At 44.7% G+C, this 20,890-nt stretch overlaps 1 protein-coding gene across 1 annotated transcript in view; it reads left to right on the top strand.

The window, feature by feature from the left end:
• The first annotated feature begins 1,098 nt into the window (after positions 1–1,098).
• The window catches only part of SPG7 (SPG7 matrix AAA peptidase subunit, paraplegin), a 30,688-nt gene continuing 10,896 nt past the window's right edge, over positions 1,099–20,890 (top strand). Inside the window, exons 1-9 of the mRNA XM_062628959.1 lie at positions 1,099–1,416; positions 2,948–3,050; positions 4,359–4,448; positions 9,043–9,293; positions 10,277–10,416; positions 12,244–12,346; positions 13,835–13,960; positions 14,286–14,448; positions 15,213–15,386. Of these exons, the coding sequence (XP_062484943.1) occupies positions 1,282–1,416; positions 2,948–3,050; positions 4,359–4,448; positions 9,043–9,293; positions 10,277–10,416; positions 12,244–12,346; positions 13,835–13,960; positions 14,286–14,448; positions 15,213–15,386 (1,285 nt within the window). The 5' untranslated portion in view covers positions 1,099–1,281. The remainder of the gene's footprint in view (positions 1,417–2,947; positions 3,051–4,358; positions 4,449–9,042; positions 9,294–10,276; positions 10,417–12,243; positions 12,347–13,834; positions 13,961–14,285; positions 14,449–15,212; positions 15,387–20,890) is intronic.

Raw genomic sequence — 20,890 nt, 5'->3', positions numbered from 1 at the left:
CAGAGCACATTGAGGCCACCCACTCAGCAGTGCACAACTAGTGCAAAACAGGAAGAGATTACACAAGATTTAGGATCAGGGACTTAAAATACAATGACCTTTATGGTCTCTGTACACAGGGAACTTAACTCATAACCTTGACACACTCTGGTGTAATGCTTGAGGGGAGGTGAGCGGTCCACCCCTGTTACAACCACACACCTGCACCAAAACAATTTCAAACACAGGGTAATGGGTGCATTGTAGCTTCGCCACGCTGATTTGTTAAACACATTGTAATGGCTTTTCCACGGAAGAGAGATCACAGGAGCCAGCTAACCTGCCTGGCAAAGAGCAAACACATTGTTGTACATGTATATTTGTTCTCTCATTTCACTTCTGAGAGTACTTGATAATCCATCATGCTCAGCTGCAGATATTAAATGCTGTTTTCTATCAGAGCTAATTTATACCTTGAGTTCAGAAGGGGAGTTTTCCTCAGCAACAGCTGCACAGGGAGGCAGCGGGCCTCTTTCCTCTGTCATGAATCTAGGATTGCAGAGGTCATTTCTTTGTTCTCTTTCCAGCCGTTACAATTATGTGGGACATGATGTTAAGAGTGATAAAAAACCCAGAACGGGGCTCGCTGCGTACTCCCTGCTGCTTTAATGCAGTGCCAGGTCTCCCTCCCCGCCTGCCACAACCCCGCTCCCCCGTGCCTGCAGGAGCCTGCTTACTCCTCCTAGCTGTTGGTCCTCCTCCATGCCTAAATCTGCGGGAGCGGCCTGGGGACCTGCCTGCGCTACGGGGACCTGCCTGCGCTACGGGAACCAGACTGCTCCAGGGGGACTGGCCAGGCAGACTTTGGCCTGGGGCTCACCTGCAGAGGGCAGCCCGCCTTGGGACGCGCCTGGCCAAGCCCGGGCAGCCGAGACCGGGACTGCGGCCGCTCCGCGGGGCCCCCGGCCGAGGCCGGGGCCGGGCCTGGGCCTCTCGCAAGGGGCCGCAGCCGCCGGGACTCCCCGTTGCTGTGGTAACGGCTCGGGCCGTCCCGGCAGACCCCGCGCGGCGGCGGCCGGGGGCGGGGCCAGCGCTCAGACCGCCATCTTAAGGCATGGCACTGCTCTCGCTATCGGCCCCTTTCCAAGATGGCCGCCCGCTTATCAGCGGTCACTTCCGTGCCCAGTGAGGCCTCCGGTTCCCGGTGCGGCGGCGAGCGCAGCGGCCCGCGGTCCCTCGGTGCCCGTTAGTTGCTGCCGCTCCTCGGAGGTCTGCAAGGCAGAGTGGGACAGCCGGCGAGTCATGGTGTTGCTGCTGCGGCTGCTGCTGCTCCGGGGGCGCTGCTGGCGGCGGCCTGCCCCGCCGCCCGCCCCGGCCTGGGCCTGGGCTCGCCCGCGGCCCGGTGGCTCTGCCCTCGGCGCAGGTCGCGGCCTGCAGGTAACGGGCGGCGGAGCGGGGTGGGCTGGCCGCGGGGCGGAGCTTGCGGAAGCGGCGGAGGGTGCAGCGCCGGTTACCGGGGAGGGTCGTGCTGGAGCAGCCCGGGGCCGCCGCCCCCCTCCCTTGGGCAGTGTCCCGCTGAGGTGGGACTGGGAGCACCGGAGGAGGAGGCGAACGCACAGGGGGGAGCTGGGTTAGCCCACCGGCTCCATGTGTGAACGGACTCTTGCTCCAAGCACGGCTTTCCCTAATGGGTGTCTCGGGCTGGACCCTCCCGAAGGTCCGTTGTGGCAGTGCATTGTAACAGTAACATGGGGGAAAAATGGTATGGGGATAGCACCTAGGCTGTTGTATGCAATAAAACGTTGATTAAAAGGTTTTTTTTCTCCAGTTTTAATCGTGCCAACTCTTTGCATCACTCATGCACACTGCATTGGTGTGCCCCACAGATGTGTTTTCCCCATTTTGCTGTGCTCTTGGTAGCACAGGTCCCTCTAGTTTAGCCCTTAGAACACAAGGCAAGGCTCTCGTTTAAACAAGGCCTCCAACACAGAATCATAGAATAGTTAGGGTTGGAAGGGGCCTTGAGATCATCTAGTTCTGGCCCCCCTGCCATGGGCAGGGACACCTCACATGGAAACATGTCACCCAAGGCTCTGTCCAGCCTGGCCCTGAACATGAGTGAGGACTTGTGAGTTTTTCTGATGTGCAGTGAAAAAGTACTGGCCATCTAAGCAGGCAGTGGAGGAAGAACAATTGAAGGACTGCTTTTGAATCATGCCAGGGTTTTTCTGTTGTCAAAATTAGTCTTAGCTGTTCTGTTCTAGAAGGTATTCATACCAAGAGGTCACCATCTTAAGCCAGCGAAAGCTGTGTTGTTGCTCTCCAGCAAATCAGCAAAAAAGGGTGAGGGATTTCAGCCTAGTTAGTGCTTCTGTCTGGTTTGCTGCACAGAAACTTGTGCCTGTGCAATAGAGGGGTGGTGGGACAGGGAATCACACATCAGAGAACGTGATAGGCTTGTGTACAGTGAGAGCATTAGTAAATGTTAGTTCAGATGTTGAGAAGTTGCCCTTAAGCGTGAGTATCGACTACAGGATTACTGCCGAATTACCGTGGGGAAATGGCTGTGTTGTCCTTCCTGCTGTGGAGCAGGGTAAAAAGTACTGGTGCTTAAGATTTCCGCTTTGTGGGAGGGTATCTCTGCATTTTAAGAACTGACTTTCAACATATCATTACAATGAAGAACAGAGCCACAGGAAGGAGAAGATAAAATTTTAAAGTGTTTTGAGTGTATGTTCCTAGTTACACATGTGCTTTTCTTTTAAACTGGGTTATAAACAACATCTTCACAGTCACATGGCAAGCATACAGCACAGCTAGATATAATATTAAGGTCTCCTAGCTGCTGGTCCTGCAACTTACCCACAGTATTTTCATGTTTAGGAGTGTTAGTCTTGAAGAGTATATAAAGGTTAAGCAGTCACACTGCTTTTCCAATAGTTTGCTTTTTGTTTTTCTTCTTTCTCAGAGCCTTCTGTCACCAACACACTTCCCCATGTGTCAGGGTCTTGGTGGAGTCCTGGTGAAGCAACACATAATTCGTGATCCAGTCCGGCTTCGGAATTTCTTAGGTGAGTCCCAAAAAGCAACTGTACAGGTGGAGGAGGTGAAAAGGTCATACTCAGTGAGAGTATTGACTTTTCCTTACCTTCACTGCCTGTGTTACTGAAATAAAGCTGTTCTGTTCTTGGCTTTGGGAGCTGTGTGAATTTTACAGAGGTTCTAGGTTTTGGTTTGGTGACAGGGACGAACAATGGCACTTTTCCACAAGTAGCTCTGTGATTAAGGAAGCACTTGAGTCAGTAGACCTAAAAGCTAATTTAAAAACTGCAGATTTTAAAGTAGAGAATCTTTCTTTGCCTCATTAGCAAAGCATAAGACGAAAATGTCATTCACCTTTTTCAGAAGTCGTATTGTATGACCTTGCTGAAAGCCTTGCACAGGAGCCAGTTGAAAGTGTATGTTAGAAAAAGTTACCTGAATTCTTAGAGCTAAAGCACAGTAAGGTGGAACAAAGATCAGTTACTCTTCTTACTGCCCTCTTCAGATTGCAAAGATGAGTTTGCTACTGCCTTTGAGATTTGAACAAAACTGGTCACAGCTGTGCTGCCCAGTGTGGGCCCACTGAGCTTGGGCTGCTCCCCCTTTGAGAGGGCTAGAGGTTTTAAGTTAAAATATATGCATAATCTTTCAAATGACAGTGAATCCCTCTAGTAGAAGTAGCAGTGGACAAGCAGTTCCAGTTTCTGGGCTTACTCCTTTTTCTGGAGCCTTCATGAAAGGACCATGGGAAGTGGAAACTACTGTCGTCAAGTCAGTTGTCTGGCTTCTCAACTACTTGTATTTCTGGTGAAAAAGCCTTAGCTGGGCTTAAACCACAGTGGCAGCAACTGTGAGTGTTACTGTTTGAAGCATTACTTTTTTTGCTTTTATTAGAGTATCCTATCAGCATTTACTGAGAAACCTGCATTTAAGTCCAGTATATATATTTCCTGTAATAGGTATCTACAGTTCATAGCATGAGGCTGTTCTTGACTCATACCAATGTTAACTATGGTTTGGGAATTGTGTACAAGTTTCAGCTCAGAAGAAATTTCTCCAAATTATTATCTTTGCTCCATTAAAATCATCTCTGAACAAAGCAATTTCTTACTGGATTGTCAAGAAATATATATGAGGAAAGTGACAGTCTGTCCTTGTTGTGACTATTTCTGATGAGCATGTCTTGTTTCCTTGGCACAGGAGCAAAACTGTTACTGGGTGGACGTGGAGCTCGGCTTTCTCTGCACTTGGAGCTCATGTGTTTCTGCTATCCTCAGCCCCCCTCACTGTCTCCTGAGGTCTGCTGGTAGTAACAACTTAACTCTGCTTTCCTGTAGGTAGCACTTACTGGTTTACTACTTCAAGCTGTCGGGGAAGTAACCAGAAGAATGGAGGATTCAAAAAGAAATCTCCACAGGAGGATGATGGTATGTATGTGCCAAAAAGATATTTAATGAAACAAGTAGTATGTATCAGGGTAAGGGTAGACAGCACGGAAGGCCTTAATGCCTCAGTCTCTGGGTACTAGAAGCCTGTAACTTACCATTTCTAACCAAGTTTGAAGGGGTGTTTTGGCTTAGGGGTTGGAATACTAAGATTTAAATACAGAGCATGAAACTGCTTCTGTGCTGCTTTGCATCCTATGCAAATAACTTCATTGATGTGTGCCTTAGTTGTGCTGCTTTGCAGAGGGGAAAAGGAGCATTAACTGAGTTTTGGTTTGGAGGTTTTGTTATGCAGCATTTTGACTTAAACTTATTTTAACTAAATAAAGTTCTTTAAGTTGGATCCTGGCTCGACATTGTTTATTTGGTTTTTTCTTAATTTCATTTATCTTCATTGTGGATATGTCTCTAGTGGTTTACAGAGCTTAAAGTTAAAATTAGATACCTTAAAGATTTCTTAGCTGTGATAATGGCACTTGCTCAGAATTTTTCTTTCTTGTTTTTCAAATCAGCCTTTCTAGATACTGTTTTTTGTGCATCTCATCCTGCCTAAGCCCCAGGCATTCCACTGTACAGGACTTCTTGAAAATGAGGTTTACCTCACTAAATGTGTCTTGGAGCCTAGAGATCTATGTGGTGTGCCAGATTATGTTGAGAAGTAGAGGGGTGCTCTCTCTGTACCTTAAGGAAGTAAAGACTTTAACAGTGCTAATGGTGAGGGTGCAGGGGAATAAATTCAGTGTACCAGGCAAAAACCTTGTGTAACTTCTGACAGGCAGTGTTTTGATCCTTTTAGCAGGCACCATTACCTTCTGCCAGTAGATTTTCACCAAACATCTTTTTCAAATACAAGTGGGTTTGTGGGTGTCCCTTCAGGTCTTGGTGGTGTTTTCAGCTTTCTGCTATTTGTAGATTTACAACAGCTGCATTCTGTTTAAAAAGTGTAATTTGACTCTTCACTGCTATAAAGAAAATTCTTTGCTTTTTTGTGAGTACATGCCTCCCAAGAGCTGCAGTGCAAAGACTCTCTAGCCTCTGGATTAGGCATGTTTTCAGACTCTGGGGTGTAGATCTTTAGCAGTGAAGATCTCATTCTTCTTTCATACCAGTAATGCTTGCAGAAGCACAGAGGATCTGAGCATTTTCCATTTCATTTCATTAGTTGATGCTTGCAGGGGCTGGGGATGTCTTGAGTGAGTTTATGGGTGTTTGCTGTGCTGCTTGCTTCCTGGACCTTGAGTGGGGGGTAAACCTGTAGATGGAGGGCTCTAGACCTTAGTACTCTAAGTCGGAAGGCATTAACGTCATGCTTAAGTCACACAGATTGTAGTATAATTTTATAAATTTCATTATAAACTTCCGTCTGAGTATCAGTAAATAATAGAATAGCTTGGCTTTACCTTTGTTGTGCTTAAACATAATGGGTGAATCCTCTTGGCCTGACTAACTTTTGAAATAAAAGCAGCCAGGTGCTGGTGACTTTTAGCCTGACTCATGCCACTGCAGTCTCTTTAAGAAAGAGTGGCTTTACTCTGTGTGATCCATTTCCCTGGGCTGAAGCCTTGGATGAGGTGCGAGTGCAGGTGTCACAGAGTCCTTGTTGAGGAAGTCAGAGCTTAGAGGTTGAGGCCCTTAGTGCTTGCAAGACCACACAGGGTGACTGCGAGCACAGTGCCCTGAAGAACTGTAGCTGTTAAAATTAGCAAACAGTAACATGCCATGTTCAGTGGCCTCTCTTCTCCTGTGATTAATGGATAGCTTGGCTTTGGGAGGTGGAATGCTACCCCATGTCTCCAGGGGAATGCTTGTCTTTGCAGTAATTATTAAAAAGAACTCTTCAAACTGCCACTGCAGCTCTTGCAAGATTTTAATCAGAGAGTTCAGATTTAGGGTTAATGGCAAATCATGGCTTCATGGAGGCTTTTTGAGGCTAAAAAGCTGGAAGTATTCCCACAGCTGTTGCTTGCAAGTGTCACATACAGTTACTGGTTCTCATTTACTGAACATTGTGGGGTAGTTATGGTACAATATGAATGTTGTACTATAAAGATAGTCAGACCTCACATAAGCTTAGAAATAGATTGATTTTATTCTTAATTAAGTGCAGAGTAGAGGAAAGCTTTGCATTGCCTTCTAGTTTTCTAAAAATGGTGTCTTTTCCTGACATAATTCAGCTGTAGATTAAAAGTCCTGGACAAGTCCAGTTCCTAGGAACTAGAGAAGTTGTTTGCACCAAGGTATCTGATGGCCAGCTTTTACCCTGTGGTGATCCTTTTGTGATTGTATCCTTAGTCGTGTGTGCTTTAGGACATATTCTATGCCTCCTCACTTTGTCTGAAATTTTAATGCAGAAAATGCTTTAGCAGTAGTTGACTGTGGCATCTCCAGGGAGCTCGCATATTCCGTACTCACTTTCTAAAGTAGCTTCTTTTCTCTGTAGAATCTTTTTATTTAGAACTTGCTCAGTTTTTCAGGATATTGTCCAGACTAAGGCTTCTCACATACTATGTTTTAATTTTCATTAATAAGACTGTAGTGGATGTCATCCTGCGGCTTTGATGAATTGCTTTGTTTTAATAAAGCTGGATCTAGCAGATAAGACAAAAGTGAAGAGATAACATCAAAGAACATCTGAAAAGCTGCATTGTTTCTATTTAAGAACAAGCCTTTCCTGTTAAATGTGGAGCAGGGCTAGGAAGCGAGTGAAAAATGATGCTGCGTGTCTGAAGGACAGAGTACTTTTTTTAGCATCTGACTGGGTCATATGTTTGTCCCTTGGTTTTGTTGCAGTGTGTGTAGGGACTAATTGGTGGCTAGTGATAAATGCTAGTGTCAGAGCATTTGTTATGAATTTGTAAATAAATTGAATCTGGGCTGCAGCAGTCAGATGCATTAGCAATATAGTGACACAGAATTAATTCATTGCTGGGTGTAGAGCATTATTTATGTATGCCACGTTGCTGGTGATGTTAAATTGTGTATCAAGAGCAAGTGCTAAATTATATATCAAGAACATCCACATCGGGCTGGAAAGAGGAGGAGATATTTGTTGTCATCACAACTCAAATACTAGCTGGCAGTTGACATTGAACTGTGCTGTGGCAGCCCTTTGCAGACCACAGGATTTGAAATTTGCCGATGCAGTGAAAAAAATGTTGGGAGTCTGAATAAAAAAGGTTTGGTGGCAAACACTTGGAGTAAACCATCCCTTTTCCTCATGTCAGCACTTCAGTATATCACTGGTACAGTAAAGGCTGGGGAATGCACACCTAACATATGAATCCTTCTGATACAGATCCTTAATGTGGAAAAGTTATCAAAACTTTTTAAACACGGGGTTAGATGTATAGCATGGGAGAAAACCTGTGCAATTTTAAGACAGTGAGCTTGATTTGTAGTGTATTTATTTCCACAGGTAAGCTGCATATCACGTCTCATGTGCTATTCCAGATTTACTGCAAATGCAGATATATTTTTAGGTACTAGAGACATCGTTGGTCTTATGATAGAGGGTGACAGCAGATCAGGAGCTCACCAGGAAGCAATTATCTCTTATAATACTGTGCTATGTGATTTACCAGTGACGCTATGAACAGGTTTTACTCCTAATATTTCCCAGTAGATATGTTAGCAACAGCCTGAGGACTGGGCAGAGTAGGAGCATGTTGTATAAAAGTGGGCTGTAGTAGTTCTTGAGTTTGATTTTTAGCAATAAGGGTCCAGCAGCTTTATTTGGCCTACATCTATGTTAGGCCAGGCAAATGAGGAAGTCTCTCATTTTGAAATAGAATGATGTTTGGTGGAATGGTGATGAGACTAGCAGACTGTGACATCTTAAGTCTGCTGACCAGGATTAGACTGCCTTAAAACAGGACACACTGATCAGAACTCTCAAAACATGTCTGAGATTGCTGTCTTTGTATACAATAACTTCTGGGGTTGAGGTTCTTTCTTTGCCTCCCTGAAGCTTCAAATCCTTCTCTTACTGAAGCAACAGTTAAAGCACAAGAGGTGAGGTGATCGTCCATCATCTTCTCTGTAATCACACAGTGCCTCACTGCAGTGAGGGGCATTGGGGAATGGCTGAATATAGCCACAGCAATGTGACTCAAGCGGATTTTTTGCTGGTTAGCAGGATGCAGAATTTGTCTCCTTCCAGGCAGTTGAAGTTCACATCTGAGTGCTTCTGCTTTCATAACTTTTGACTTGGTGCTGTTTCATGTGTACAGCTGAGGCCCTGTGGTCTGATGGTCTAGATGCCAGAAGCGTCTGGGAATGCCACATAATCCAAAAAACTGACTCACTTGCATAACCTTGGGCAAGTCAAACAACCTTCATTGTGAGCCAAGCCAGAAACTTGCCTGTGCAATGCAAGTTGGGTGCTGCTTCGAGTCCAGCCCTTCAGGAGAAACCAAACATGCAACAACAACAAAAAAAAAAAAACCAAAAACCAAACAAAAAAAAAATTGTGTCAGTCTTTGTTATTTAATTGTTTCTTCTTTGGACCAGAAAGCTCTACAAGTACATGCTCATATCTTTTTTCCTTTTTTCCCCTTCTGGTATCTGTTATTTCTAGAGGATGAGAAACGCAGGAAGAAGGAAAATCAAATGCATATTGAACGTTTACGGGCACTCCTCATCCTAACTGTCATAGTGCTGTTGTTTCGATTCATGCTCAGTGAGAACAGAGAAGGGACCAACATTTCCTGGAACTACTTTGTGAATGAGATGCTGGCAAAGGGGGAGGTCCAGAGAATCGAGGTGGTGCCAGAGAGCGATATTGTGGAGGTTTATCTGCACCCAGGAGGAACCCCACATGGACAAGTTGTAAGTCACTTTCTGCAACAGGAATGAGTGATCATAGCTCATACTGTTGAAAGGAATTGAATTAATGAATATATATGTTCTGTAAAACTCTAGCTGGTAAATTTGCACTTCATTATTTTTTCTGTTTTGTTTATTTGAAGTTCAGGGGACTTCTGTTATATCAACCTGGAAATAAGACTTTTAGTTTAAATTGTAAAATTAATTAATAATGATCTGGAAGAAAATCTTACATATGCCTAAAAAGCTGGAAAAAAAACACCAGTTTTTTCCTACTGGCTCAGTCTCGTACATGAGAAAGTGTCTAGAACACTGTAAGATCTAGTTTCAAAAATGTTCTCCTACTTGGATTTTAGTTTCAAGTGTTCTGTCAAACTCCATCAGAATTCCTTCCTGAATCTTCCAAAATAAAGAGAAAGCAGAGTTTGATCTGCTTACTTCCAGAAGTTACCACTAAGAATAATTACAAACTGGCTTGAGAGATTAAAATACTGTTCTGGGATACATCCCATTTTGTTGGGTGATTTATGATCTATTTGCAAACTGCTAGATGAAATTCATTTCTGGTAGACACAGGAACAAGGTCCAAGAAGTCCAAGTGGAGCACAAGGCTCCTCCTTTCCAGTATGTAGTTTTCTGTTTATTTCTGTATGTAGTATAACATTTTGTCTGAGCCCATGTCAGTATAACTGAGTTTATAATACTAACTCCATCCAGCTTTCTATAAAGTTGTTGCATCTCGTTGTTTCTGGAGAGCTTAGTTCTTGCCTTTTATGCTTTCATGACCTGCTGAAAGTACTTGGTGTTCCCAAGGTCATTTGGAGGCCTAGAGTCAGTTAGCTGCTCATGAGTTCATTGATTCAGTCTCAAAAGGTGTAACATAAGGCTAAATTTTATCTGACTTGTCCATGTTGTGCTTTTCTTCTGCTCACTGCTGTATCCTTATGCTACAACACTGACATGCTGCTTTTATTGCACGTCCCCAGAATGTTACCCTGTTGTACACAATGCGGGTGGCAAACATTGACAAATTTGAAGAGAAGCTGAGAGCTGTGGAGGATGAGCTGAATATTGATGAGAGAGAGAGAATCCCCATTTCCTACAAACATCCTGGCTTTTATGGAAAGTATGATACAAATTTGTGCTTACTGTCAATCATAGATTGGTGGCAACGTCCCTCACTTGGAGAGGAAGCTCGCGTTCAACTTAATGTTTTTATATAAACATAGAACTAAAAGTGGTCTCCATTCGAAGCACTTAGGCAGCCTTTCAGAAATAGGCATGTTCTTAGATGTACCTTAATATTTCAGAAGTGAAGGTCCCAAGAAGGTGTCTGGAAGTGCAGCATGCAGCAGACCAAAATGTTTCAGGTCAGCATCAGCAAGTCTGAGTAAAGTCTGTGTTCTTGCACAGCTGAGCACATCATGTCCTCACAATCAATTTTTCAAGTGCAGAGTGTGGTAGACACCATGACTCAACAAGTGATGTTACACCCTGGTCGGTGGAGAATGCTGGTGGTGCGGCAAGCCTTCCCCCTATTCAAATTCTTCAAGGGAGGCCTGTGGTGGCTCTTCAGTCTGTAAAAATAAACACCTAGTTTTGGCCTGCTTCTGCAGCAGCTGTAGATCAGAGGATGGCCTGCACTGTGCTCACTCCAGCTGTGAGCCACATACTGAGCAGAGCAGCTTTGATGCATATGAAATCTCAATGAGAGGAGTTCTTCTGTTAAACTTACAGCCCGTTTCTGTTACCTGAAAATAAGAGCTCAAAGCTTCTAATTCTGAAAAACCTATAATGAGAAGAGGAGGGAAGATAGAATAGGAAAGGAAGAAAGAATAGGGAAGGAAGAAAGAAGAACAGAGACTGGAGCACCTCTTCTGCAAGCCTGAGAGAGCCACAGTTCTTCAGCCTGGAGAAGAGAAGGCTCCTGAAGGGGAGACCTTAGAGCAGCTCCAGTGCCTAAAGGGGCTACAGGAAACCTGGAGAGGGGCTTGGGACAAGGGATGTAGGGACAGGCCAAGGGGAATGGCTTTAACCTGCCAGAGGGGAGACTGAGATGAGCTCTTAGGCAGAAGCTCTTCCCTGTGAGGGTGCTGAGGCGCTGGCACAGGGTGCCCAGGGAAGCTGTGGCTGCCCCATCCCTGACAGTGTTCAAGGACAGGCTGGACACAGGGACTTGGAGCCACCTGGTCCAATGGAAGGTGTCCCTGTCCATGGCATGGGATTGGAACTGGAGGAGCTTTAAGGGTCCCTTCCAACCCAGCCAGCCTGTGATTCTATAAACATCTGTCAAAATATTATACATAACTGGCTAGCCTTTATTCTGTGCTTTTGTAGGATGTACTAATGTTTTATTATACAGAAGTTTGAAAAAATAGGCAAGTTCTGAATTTCGACTAAAGGTCTCATACTGCACAATCAATTTAAGGTTTATCTTCATATAAACCTTGTCTTACAAATGTGCAAATGCTGTTCAGAGGGCAAGTAACTAGACAAAATTCAGTCCAGGTATCCATTCATACACAAACAAGAAGTTTCAGATTTTGGGAAGGTGTCTGGGAGGAATAATTACACACACTGACCATCCCATCTACAGTGGGAAAGCCACTGTGCTCCAAACCCTGTAAGATGACACCCTCTGCACAGTGCACCAGGAGGTGACCAGGCCATCTCTCAGGTGTAAGCAGTACTGCTGTAAGCAGTAGTTGCCAGTGTCCTCTGCTTAACTTTTTAGGCTAATTGTTTGGGGTTTGGGTTTATATATACACACACACACACACACACATATATAAAAAAACCTGTAAAGGTTCCATTTTCTTAGTTAGGTCTGTTCATTGCTGCATTGCCTAAATGTCAGGACCTTTAAAATACTGCAAATAGCTATGTTGAGTAATATTTAGCAAGTTGTGGGCAAACACTTCAATTTGTACCTGTCTTGCTTTTGTCCTTTTAGTGATGTCATTTCCCTGATAGTGACACTTGTAGCTGTGTCCATGCTGTGGAGCATCTTCCGCCTCATTAGGGTTGCCGGACGGGTAGGAGGATTCAACGCCTTTGTGAGTATCCTGGATCTTGATGTTGTTTTGCAGCCTGTGGATACTCTTCTCTTCCCCTTCCCCAGCAAAGTCAATGCAGAATGAGGATTAACTGGTGCCAAGGACTCTCCATTCTTGACACATCTTGCTGACCCGATCATCTGACTAGCTTGTATGGTAACTGGCCGTAGCTGAGGCCCTTTCTTTCCCCAGTGGCAGGAAGGGCTGAGCTCAGTAAATTTGCAGTCCAGTTTGCTCTGCTGTTTTCAAAGCTTGCTAATGAGTTGCAGCTGCAGATGGTGTTTTTCACTGGGTCCTGCCAATATGCCTCCCATACAGCCAGAAGTAGGAATTGCTGCTTTCTGCAAAATGAGTTCTCAATTTATAAAATATGTTCAGATTCTGGATTTCATTATGTGTTGGCCTGTTCTGCTCATGCCACATGCCTCACTTGCAACATCAGTCAAATCCTCCTCCTCCCCTCTTCCACCCTTGGCTGGATCAGCTGATAAAACTCTGTAGAAGTCAGCCTGGGGTGCACCGTCTTTGACCACAGGGATTTGGGGATGAAAGTACAGTGAATTTAATCCCTTGTTAGATTTCCCACTCAGCCTCCTCGGCAGTTCTCTTCTGGCTTTGGGATTCTCTTTACACAAAGGGATACAGCTGCTCAGAGAATATTTTAAAGAAGTGTTGAGTAATTAGGGCCTTGAGGGCTAGATTCTATCATTGCATACGTGGGGACATCTAGGCCCCTGCATGTTTAACTCTTCTTTTCAATAAGATGATATTTCTGAAGCCTGAGAAACTATGAACTTTCTTCACAAAGAAAAAAAATCCAAAGTAGCATTTTTCAGTGGAACATACTGAGCAGTTACTAGTAGAGTGTTGAGCTAAATTCTTGTTTTGACTCTGTGGTGTGACACACACCAGGAGGCTGAAATGTGGTGTCTAATGTTAAATTTGAGAACCTACAGTTCTGTCCTGGGTTGTGTTTCAGGAACAACTAGTGGCAGCATTGGACAAGGGTGCAAAGTGTTTATATGTGTTTACAAGACAGTATTGGTAATTATTTACCACTGACAGCTGTTTACCATCAATACATACTCCTCAAAACTGTACCACTCCCATGTGTGTTAAGTATCAGAGCGTTTAGAAACTGGGGAGAATATACCAAATAAGGTTTTGGACATTCTGCATGTTTGTAAGAATTATCCCTGCCTGATCTATCTAGAGTTTGAGCTGGATTGTGTTGGGACTATTACTGCAGGTTTATTCTGTCTCGTAACAACAACGTGGATAAATAAAGTTTGAGTCAGCAGTCTGGCTGTGAAGTGTTTCCAGAGCAAAAGTGGGTAAACTAGCAACATGTTGGTGGGCATTTTAGTGTTTTGTTGTAGGGGCAGCTTATACCTGTGCTGTCTCCCAAAGTAGAGCAGACAGCCTTTCCAGACTGTTGCCTTATCCAAAGTCGGAGTAAATCCTCAGTACTTGTTTTGCCTTCCACAGAACCAGTTGAAAATGGCTCGTTTCACCATTGTGGATGGAAAGTCAGGAAAAGGGATTGGCTTCAAGGATGTGGCAGGAATGCATGAGGCAAAAATGGAAGTCAAGGAATTTGTGGACTACTTAAAGGTAGGTACAAGTAGAACAATGTAAGTGCTTACTACCCGTCTTCTGGGGTAGATGGCTCTATATTCCTCTTTCCTCTCTTCATCCTTCATGATACAGTTTAAATAAGTCTGTGTTTCAATAATCTGACGGCTTTTTGTGTTGTGATCAGCATGACTCAAATCTCTGTATTTCCACTTCCGTAACAGGAATGCAGATGTAGCTGCTCTCATTAGCAGCTCAGAGTTGTTCAGGCCAAAAACAGTATCAGGAAGCTCTGGGAGGGTGTATTCTTGTGCAAATGTTCCATGTGAGCTGTGAATCTGACAGAGCTGTGTTGTTCTTGCAGAACCCTGAGCGTTACCTGCAGCTTGGGGCTAAAGTGCCCAAGGGAGCCTTGTTACTTGGACCGCCAGGCTGTGGAAAAACATTGCTGGCAAAGGCAGTGGCTACAGAAGCACAGGTGCCATTTTTGGCTATGGCAGGCTCTGAGTTTGTGGAGGTGATAGGAGGTAAGCTTCTTGGGAGGAAGGGTGTGGAGGTTACTTGGTCTGTTAGGCAGTTGGAGGGTGCTGGAAGGGCCTGTTGCACAGGACAGAGTTTTAACCTATCTTTGCATGTGGAGGATAGGTTTGATACCTTTTCTGAAAATACAAAAGGTATTCAGTGACAGAGCATATTTAATTCTGCAGTATCTAAAATGCATGCCCTCTGAATTGCTAGAGCCTTTTTTCTGACAGTGTGAAGCCATGGTTCTTCACCTGAAAGCATTATCTCTGACTTCCCTGTAACTATTATTAAAGCCATTGACTGAGGCTTCCTTCCTTGTATGAGAACACTAATGGATTTTCTGCTTCTCCCTCCTGTTGGGGAAAGTATGGCCTTTTTGTGCCATGGGATTTCTATCTTTCTCCTTTTCTTCCTTCCTCCCAGATCTCTTGAGACCTGACAAGGGTCAGTGTGCAGGAAAATGCTGAATATTTCTGGTTCTGACCTGTGGAAGAAACAGGAGTTCATCTTAGGAGCTGGCAGTGGTGCTCTTACAGCAGCTATAGGAGTCCCTGCAGTTCTAGGAGTTCTAGGAGGAGCTGTGCGGAAGGACTAAGCAAATGAGTTCTGTGGCTATTTCTTTGTGCCAGGAGTGTTGAGAGAGGGACTGTCATATACCGAGGGCTTGCCCAGTGCCAAATGTCTCACTGGGGGCCAGGAATGCTGCTCTCTAGCTTTGCTAACAATTTTAACTGCAAGGCTTATTTCTTCTTCTCTTTCCTTATAGGTCTTGGAGCTGCCAGAGTCAGGAGCCTCTTCAGAGAAGCCCAGGCTCGAGCACCCTGCATTGTGTACATTGATGAAATTGATGCTGTGGGCAAGAAGCGTTCAACCAATATATCTGGTTTTGCCAATGCTGAGGAGGAGCAGACCTTAAACCAGCTGCTGGTGGAAATGGATGGTCAGTATTTCTGTCTGCCTCTCAGCTGGGCCTTCATCACCTTAGAAATCCAAGCTGTTGGCCCGTACATCATCATCCTGCTTCTACTTGCCATGCCTCTTTAGCGTTCTTCTGCTGAAGTCATGACCATTGCATTAAAACAAACTCATTCCCCTTTTCCCTGGGACAAGGCTAACTTGTACTTCGCAGCCAGTTCAGGGCTGAGCCCAGAACTGCAGCTTGATCATATCCTTGCTAAAAGACTATCTGTATAATAAGTGATAACTGGTTTGGACTGCTGCTAGAGAAGAGGTTGTGGCCGTGAAAGTCAGAAGGTTTTTTCCAATTTGGACGCCAGGGATGCCTTGGCTGGCCTTGCTCTTGTGTCAGAGGTTATCGTATCACTCTCTTGAAGTGGGTCTTTTATCTGTTCTTTCTCCCAGCTGGTTTGCTGAGTACAGATGGAAAGCAGCAGTAACTGCTGTTCAGCACAGGGTTGGTGGGTGCTGTGTACCCAGTACTTGGTGTATGCAGACCCAGGCTTTCCTGCAGAACCCTTGGTAATCTTCTTAAACACCAGTCTGAACCATGTACCCCACCTTGGGTCCCTTTTCTGAAGACACTGTAGCATATCTCTCTTCATCTGTCCCTTAGGCAGGACTACTCCAGAGCTGATGGTTACTACAAAATTAATTTGCCTCAGGACAGATCTCTTGAGTATGTGCTGTGGCTAAGTTATGGAGATAACCCTCTTGAAATCTAGACATTTATATAGGGTTTTAAGGGTGTGGGGTTAAATACACTAGATTTTAAAACCCAGGAGCCAACTGTTTTTGTGACTGTGCTGAAGACTCTGAGTCAGAACAGAGTGTAGTGTCACGGGCAGAGTGAATTTGCACCAACAGTCGCATATAAAATCAACAGCAAATGTGCGTGCAAGATATGGCTGGCAGAGGGCAGCAACCCCAAAGACTCTTACTGCAGTAAATGGCTTCACCTTGAAGAATTACTTAAGAGTACTTGGGAAACAAAAGAAAATTAATTGGCAGCAGGGGCACTGCTGTCTGTAGAGTAACATTTAGGTCCAGCTGCCCATTAGACGTTAGATACTTGATGTATTCCATCTAAGACAGGTAGTGGTTTAAAGCCTGTTAGGGTTTAAAGTTCAGTTGTCCCAGAGGGCCATAAGCAATGTAATACACAATTCTCACATCCTTTGACTTATTCTCATGCGGTCTGCCTGACTACAGGATCCCTAATCTAAACTGGGAGAGAGAAGCTTTGCAAACAAATCCTGGTTTGATGCCACAGTTCTGTATGGCTTCTGGCTGCACTGGAATCAGCCGTTTTCTCAGATACTTTCACATGAGAGCCAAAAGGAGTGATCCTTTTGCTGTTCTTAGTCATAACTCTGTCAGAGCCTGCAGCACTGACCCAACTTGCAGTGTTTCTGTTGCTAAATCTTATTATTGCAGAGCAGGGCCAGAAACAACTAGCTACCTGCCCATAAGGGAGTGTTTTTTGTCAGTCTACTGTTTGGTGGAACAGAGCCACCTTTTCCCTTGGCTGTAACTGTGACACTTGTTGTGTCATCACACCCTTTATATGAAAAATCAAAGGTTCTTCTGCACTAAAAGCATCCCACATTCTCCAGACTTTGTTAAAGAAGTTGAAACTGCTTGCTTTTTCACTGAGCATTTGCAGTATAATGGGGGTGTGCCCTACTGAAGAGCAAGTCCCGCAGTTCAGCAGCAAGGCTGCCTTCTGGAGAGTGCTCAGGAGTCAACCCTCCCTTTTCAAGGAGAGAAGATGGGACTTGTAAAATGCTTTCAGGAAATGGTAGATGTTCCTCCATACTGTACACAAGATGATCTGTAATTCTGGATCTCTGCCCTTGCTGCAGAAGGAGGAGAAATTGTAAGCAGGAGCACAGCATGGTACAGACAGGGTAGAGCGGTCCTGCTGTAGAGAGACTCTTCAGGCCTCTCTCTGCTTCAGCACAGGTGCCAAGAAGTTTTTGAAGGAGGAATGAGCTTTAAGTAGATCCTAAACAGCCAGACAGAAGTCTGGTTATCAGAGGAATGTGCTTGAAACACACAATGCTGCATAAGTACCAGGAATCACCTTAAATACGTATGTGCACTTCCCTGGAACTTTGCAGTTGCACGATCTTAGGCAACTTGGCCAAGCACGCAAATATGCTTGGAGTGAATATAACTGTTTACAGCTGTATCTGTACAGTGGATGTTCTCAACAGAAAAGTCCAGTTAGTAACACACTGAACAGCAATCCTGGCGTGGTGGGTTGTTCTTTTCTCCTGACAGTTGTAGGGTGAGCTGGCAGCAGCTTAACACTGAATTAAATGGAAGCCCATGTGTCTGTTCAGGAATCTGTAGTCAGTACAATCCACGTCTCTGTACTAAAAATAAAGTGTCTGATTTCCTCTAGTCTGTAAAAATTGGGCATGGTTTCTAGTGTGTTTTCTTGGTGAGTCTCAATTCAGAAATTAGGGTACAGCACTATGGGAAAGTGATTTTAGAAGGTAAATGTTATCCTTGATACCTACTTTAATAGTCCCCTGTTTGCTCTGTGATGCCTGGTTTATTTTAAAATTTATATTGTCTCATTATTTATTCGTGTTTCATACAGATACTAAGTCCCTCATTTTGCTAAGTGCTTTATCAAACACACTAAAAAACCAGCCCAAGGAGTTAACAGTGTCAAATGGGAGACAGCTGGCAAGGACTGGCAGGCTGGTACAAGAAACATGGACTTACTGTTGGTTTGTACTCATCAGCAGTGATCTTAGCACATGTTGCTGCGATGTTACCTAACAGAGTGTGCTACCTGAATGGTGAAATGCTATGTGCATCATGGCAAAACAGTTTTCAAGGTAATACTGAGCAAGGTTTTTTAGGGGCACTATCCAAGCGCAAGCAGAGGAATGGCGTGTGCTTGTAAAGAGGAAGCCCTGAAATGGAATGTTGAGAGCTCTGTTTTGGCTGTGTTTAGCTGAAATTGATGGTTGAAGTTCTGAAAAGCAGTACTGTAGAACCGAGGGAGCTATTAATTTGGAAGAAAAAAAAAACCTGTGCACAAAAGTAGATCTGAGTCATCAGCAGTGATTGTTGAATTAATGTGTTCTTCTGAGATTACTCATAGGTAAGGCAGAGGAAGAAAAGGAGGGTCAGAGCTCTATGGAACCTGCTCTGCAGGCTGGAGGAAGGATGAGGACACCCAGAGAAAAGCCATTCTGCTCAGCTGCATGGAATGAATGTGCAATTTGATACTTGGTAATTCTGGTACACAAATTTTTGAGTAATTGTGCTCTTCCTACAAGTGACCTTGGTTTCCTCCACTCTGACAGCTTTCGTTGTGTTCTGGAAGCACCAAGAATCTGCTGGGAGAAGGGGAGGGACTGGAGGGAGCCTGTATGTAGAAAAGCTGTTTCTAAAAACCAGAGTGACGCATGTATTCCCATCTTTGTCAAAACAGGTGCCTGGTTGAATAGTGAATCTTCCCTCACAAACCGCAAACAAGCGGAAGAGGAATGCGACCCAAATATCTCCTCTGTTCTGAATGCATTTGAGAGAAGCCTGACAGTCTGGGCTGATATGTGTTTTGTCAGTGAAAGTGCAGGAGGTTTTTTTGGTAGCAGCTCTTCACCTAAGTCTTGAGACAAAACCTCTCCGCTGTTCTTGCTGTATGCAAACTTCTCCTTCCAGGGCCTCCCTCACAAAGGTGGCTGTCTTTTAATGATACTGTTCACAGATGATGTCCAGAAGGCTTTTGAAAACATAGCTAGAGAATTACACAGTGTAAAACTGAAGGTGAGATGCCCATCAAAGTCTTGTTCTGTGTCAGTGGTGAGCAGAACACTTGCCAGCTCAAGTAGACCCTTCTTTTTTCTCTCTTCAAGTGGCTTCATTTGTAGGCACTGTAGATACAAAGGCTCTCTTTAGGCTGAATTTACAGAGCTGTTTTTCGTTTGTTGATGTGACCCATGTGGTGGATTTTAGCCAAAGGAACAGTCTGCATCTTTGCCTGTGAAAGCCAAGTCCTGTGATGTGCCAGGTGATGTTGCATTGGGAACAGTAATATGAATTGGAGGCTGCAGTACTAGAGTTCTTGGAACACTGTTTCACACCACTGGGATACAGGCTTGAGAGCAAGTGGGGCAGAAGATAATGTGAGAAGGATGCTCTCAGTATATCTGGGTTTTTCTTTCATTTGTTCTAATAGTCAGACCTATTTTAAGAGAGTCTTCCCAGCTGCAAAGCAGATAATGTACTGTACCATCTAATCCTGCCCTGTGAATGAAGCTTGCTATCCCCCAAGTGCCTGCCAGTCTCCCTGCTTATTTATCACACTCCAAAGTGCAGTGTAATTCATGCTTGAAGGATGGCTGGCTTTATCCTCTCCAGGAGCTTATTTAGACAGCATCCTGCAGGGAGGAAGAACTGAGGTTTGCTGTAGCACAAGCTGACAGAGCCAGTCCTCTGACTTACCTGTAACCTTAATCTCTCTGCTGAGCTCTTGCACGCTGACACATTTGGCAGCACTTGCAGTGGAGCTGGAGAGAACTGAAACCCGCCCAGCTTATGTGCATAAAGCTGCCTCTGCAGCATGTGACTTGGCAGCCCGGGAAGCGCATGGGACTAAGGTGTCCTTTCCCTAGGAAGGCTGCTGTGTGCCAGGGCTTTTGAATCTGCTGTAAGCAGGTGACTCATACCCAAGGGCCTGTGAGCACCTGGTGGAGTGTCATAAATAAGCAGCGTGGTTGAGTGATTCAGTGTGATCTCTGGCTCCCCACCCAAGCAGCACAACCGCCTGCCCCTTCCTGCCCTCCTCCAGATGCAAGTGCTCTGGCTTCCCCGGGAAGCCCTGTCTGCCTTTGATGCCTCTGTACTCCAGGCTGCTCTCATGCAGCTGCTAAATCCTGGTGTTTCCTTCATCTTTAAGACCTGGAGACAAAACCTTCTCTGACTGTGGTTTGAGCTAGTGTATGCTAATCATCACTGCAGAACTATTAGGTTGTATTTCGTATCTGTCTACGTGTCCGTGGTTTAAGTTCTGCAGGGTTGGTCTTTGCAGTGGTCTGCAGTATGCCCAGGTGTCTTTTGAGTGATAAAAGATGAGTGAGAAGGCAAAGAATAAATCATGCTATAACATGCTCCTTGCAGGGTGGCAGGGCTGTGTCCTCTTTCTGTATTAACCTGAGTTGATGATCCTGGTGGGCTGCCTCTGACTGAAGGCTAAAAGTAAACAAAATCTGGAAGGGCTTTGCACAGAAATACTTGTGAGGGAAAGGCTGTTTCATCATTGTTTGCACAACCTGGAGCTAAAAGAGCAGCAATTGACATAAGCCTGTGGATAAGAAGGCATCTCCTAACTTACCAGAATAGAAAGGTTCTGTTCTGGTTTCTAGTTGGAGCAATTTTCAAATGTGGCAAAATTAAATGGGGGGAAAAGTTTTAAGCCATGATTTCCTGAGTAAATGAAAAGGGAATTTCAGGATATCTGTG

This window comes from Pezoporus occidentalis, unplaced genomic scaffold, assembly GCF_034315485.1.
Source record: "Pezoporus occidentalis ecotype Australia unplaced genomic scaffold, CSIRO_AGI_Poc_V1 ctg326, whole genome shotgun sequence".
Classification (NCBI taxonomy): domain Eukaryota; kingdom Metazoa; phylum Chordata; class Aves; order Psittaciformes; family Psittacidae; genus Pezoporus; species Pezoporus occidentalis.
The sequence above is the reverse complement of the archived record's forward strand: the minus strand, read 5'-3'. Positions and strand labels throughout refer to the sequence as shown.